This window comes from Triticum aestivum, unplaced genomic scaffold (genome assembly GCF_018294505.1).
Source record: "Triticum aestivum cultivar Chinese Spring unplaced genomic scaffold, IWGSC CS RefSeq v2.1 scaffold41214, whole genome shotgun sequence".
Taxonomy (NCBI): domain Eukaryota; kingdom Viridiplantae; phylum Streptophyta; class Magnoliopsida; order Poales; family Poaceae; genus Triticum; species Triticum aestivum.
This window is the reverse complement of record NW_025253231.1, coordinates 1-2,002: the sequence shown is the minus strand read 5'-3', so window position 1 is coordinate 2,002 and position 2,002 is coordinate 1. Positions and strand designations below refer to the sequence as shown.

General features: G+C 45.3%; 1 protein-coding gene across 1 annotated transcript; it reads left to right on the top strand.

Moving 5' to 3' along the window:
- The first annotated feature begins 1,423 nt into the window (after positions 1-1,423).
- Positions 1,424-1,980, top strand: LOC123177469 (uncharacterized). Its single transcript, XM_044591199.1, has one exon. The coding sequence runs from the start codon at positions 1,495-1,497 to the stop codon at positions 1,909-1,911; it is 417 nt and encodes a 138-aa protein (XP_044447134.1). The 5' UTR covers positions 1,424-1,494; the 3' UTR covers positions 1,912-1,980.
- The last annotated feature ends 22 nt before the right edge of the window (positions 1,981-2,002 follow it).

Genomic DNA, 2,002 nt, shown 5'->3' with positions numbered 1-2,002 from the left:
GAGGGCAGCGAGGAGAGGAGGCTGAAGATCGAGCAGTGGAACCGTGAAAGGGAGAAGACACAGGCGTGAGATGTCCGGTCTGACTGCAGGTTGCCTTGTTCCCCGGATGTTCTGCTTGCTTGTCTCTGATCTTGTAATCGTAGATGGAGTTAGATTGTGGTCCTAGCAAACTTACTCGGATGCTTGATGTAACATCTTCAGTGTGGTTCTTGTTGAACTTCCTCTTTGGATGTGTTGATGGAACATATTTGGTTTTGAATTTGTCATTGTTATGATTATAGTGTTCCGTGAATGTTCCTTGTCAGCATTCGGTGCATTGCTTTGCTCACATACCTTGGGGGTTGCATTTTTGAATCACTCGACATCAACTTATGTTCCATCTGAATTCCTGCCAGTTAAATGGAACAGAGGTTAGCACTCGAGGCTAAGTTGCAGATGGGAAACTTTGGCAGATGGTGCATATAGACATCTAATCTAGCTTGTCAGCTTGCGGCATTGTTGAATTGTTTCTGACTTTCTGTGTTGTTGATTTTTATTCTGGCCATCAGAGAAAATTTCCCTGTTTTAGGTTCAGGTAGATGTGGAAAACAAGTTTTTCTCAGGCACGCATTGTTATGTGAAAACTAGTCCATCATTCATCGGATTGCTTTGCTCACAAAGCTTGTTCGAGTGTAAGTGCAATGGGAACTGAACTTTGTATCACTCGAGATCGCCAACTCATGTTTCTTGTAAGAATCTATTTATTTTCTTTACTTGGTACGGAGCTCAGCTTCTTAATTGGACAAGATCACTGGGAATTCTACACTGGTCAATTTAGTCGTTCGAGATCAAAAGACTTGAAGATTCTTCTTGTGTAAGCAATGGTCTATTTAGTCATCCGTGACCAGCTCAACTCCAGTGCAGCGTTTTGATTTTCGTTTTGTAATTTTTCTCGCCCTAGGCCGAGATGGCCGAATTTCGGTCGTTTTTAAAAATTTCGGCCAAAATTTGACCAAATTTTGACTGAAATTTGATTAAAATTTGACCAAAATTTCTCAAATTTGACCAATTTCGGCGGAAGATAGATTTCGCCCTAGGCCGAGATGGCCGAAATTCGGCCGAAATCCATTTTTTACGGCCGAAATTCAAAACCCTGCTCCAGTGTTCTGGTGCGGAGTTCAGCATAAGGCATTTCAATGGTCAGATATGGCTGGACATAATGAGCTAGCTCCTGCTCCAAAGGGGAGACGTTCATCTTTTGCCTTCAAAACAAGAAGTATCTGAGACAAAGTCCACAGAAGAGAGCTGCCGGTCTCAGTGGGTTGGCGCGGGCGCAGCCGCACATGAATCCACCGTAGAGACTCTTAGTAGCTGTTACAGTGTGCACCATCTATATAAGGCAGCACCATCAGATCCTGATCTATCAAGTATTCAAGTACCACAAGCTCATCTGCCAATTCAAAAACCTAGAAACCCACTCTGAAGCAAACAAGTCCCAGCTAAGAAGGTGCTCAAATGGCGTCCCAGCTGGTTGAGAGCCACCGTGCCGGCGCCGAGGTCCACAAGGGGAACGATATCTGCAAGAAGAAGACCGTCGAGCTTCTCGAAGTGCTTGGCCTCCCGAAAGGCCTCTTTCCTATGGATGACATCGAGGAGGTCGGGCACAACTGTGAGAGTGGGTTCGTGTGGATACTTCAGAAGAAGAAGAAAGAGCACACGTTCAACAAGCTCAACCAGACCGCCTCCTACGACACTGAGGTGACCGCTTTTGTGGAAAAGGGCAAGATGAAGAAGATCACCGGGGTCAAGGTCGAGGAGTTTTCTTTGGTCGAGATCTGTGTGGATGAGTCTTCTGCTGATAAGGTCACAATCAAGACCGACACTGGTCTGTCTGACACCCATGATGCTGCCGTGTTCGCTCTCGGAGAATAGGGATCTACTAGTTAAAAAGGCCAGAAGAAAAAAGTCAGTGAATGGTTCGGCACTACAGTTCACATGTTATGCAGTATATGTTTCCGTTTTC

Coding starts and splice junctions, on each gene's coding strand:
- LOC123177469 (XM_044591199.1), top strand. CDS start 1,495: ATGGCGTCCCAGCTGGTTGAGAGCCACCGTGCCGGCGCCGAGGTCCAC.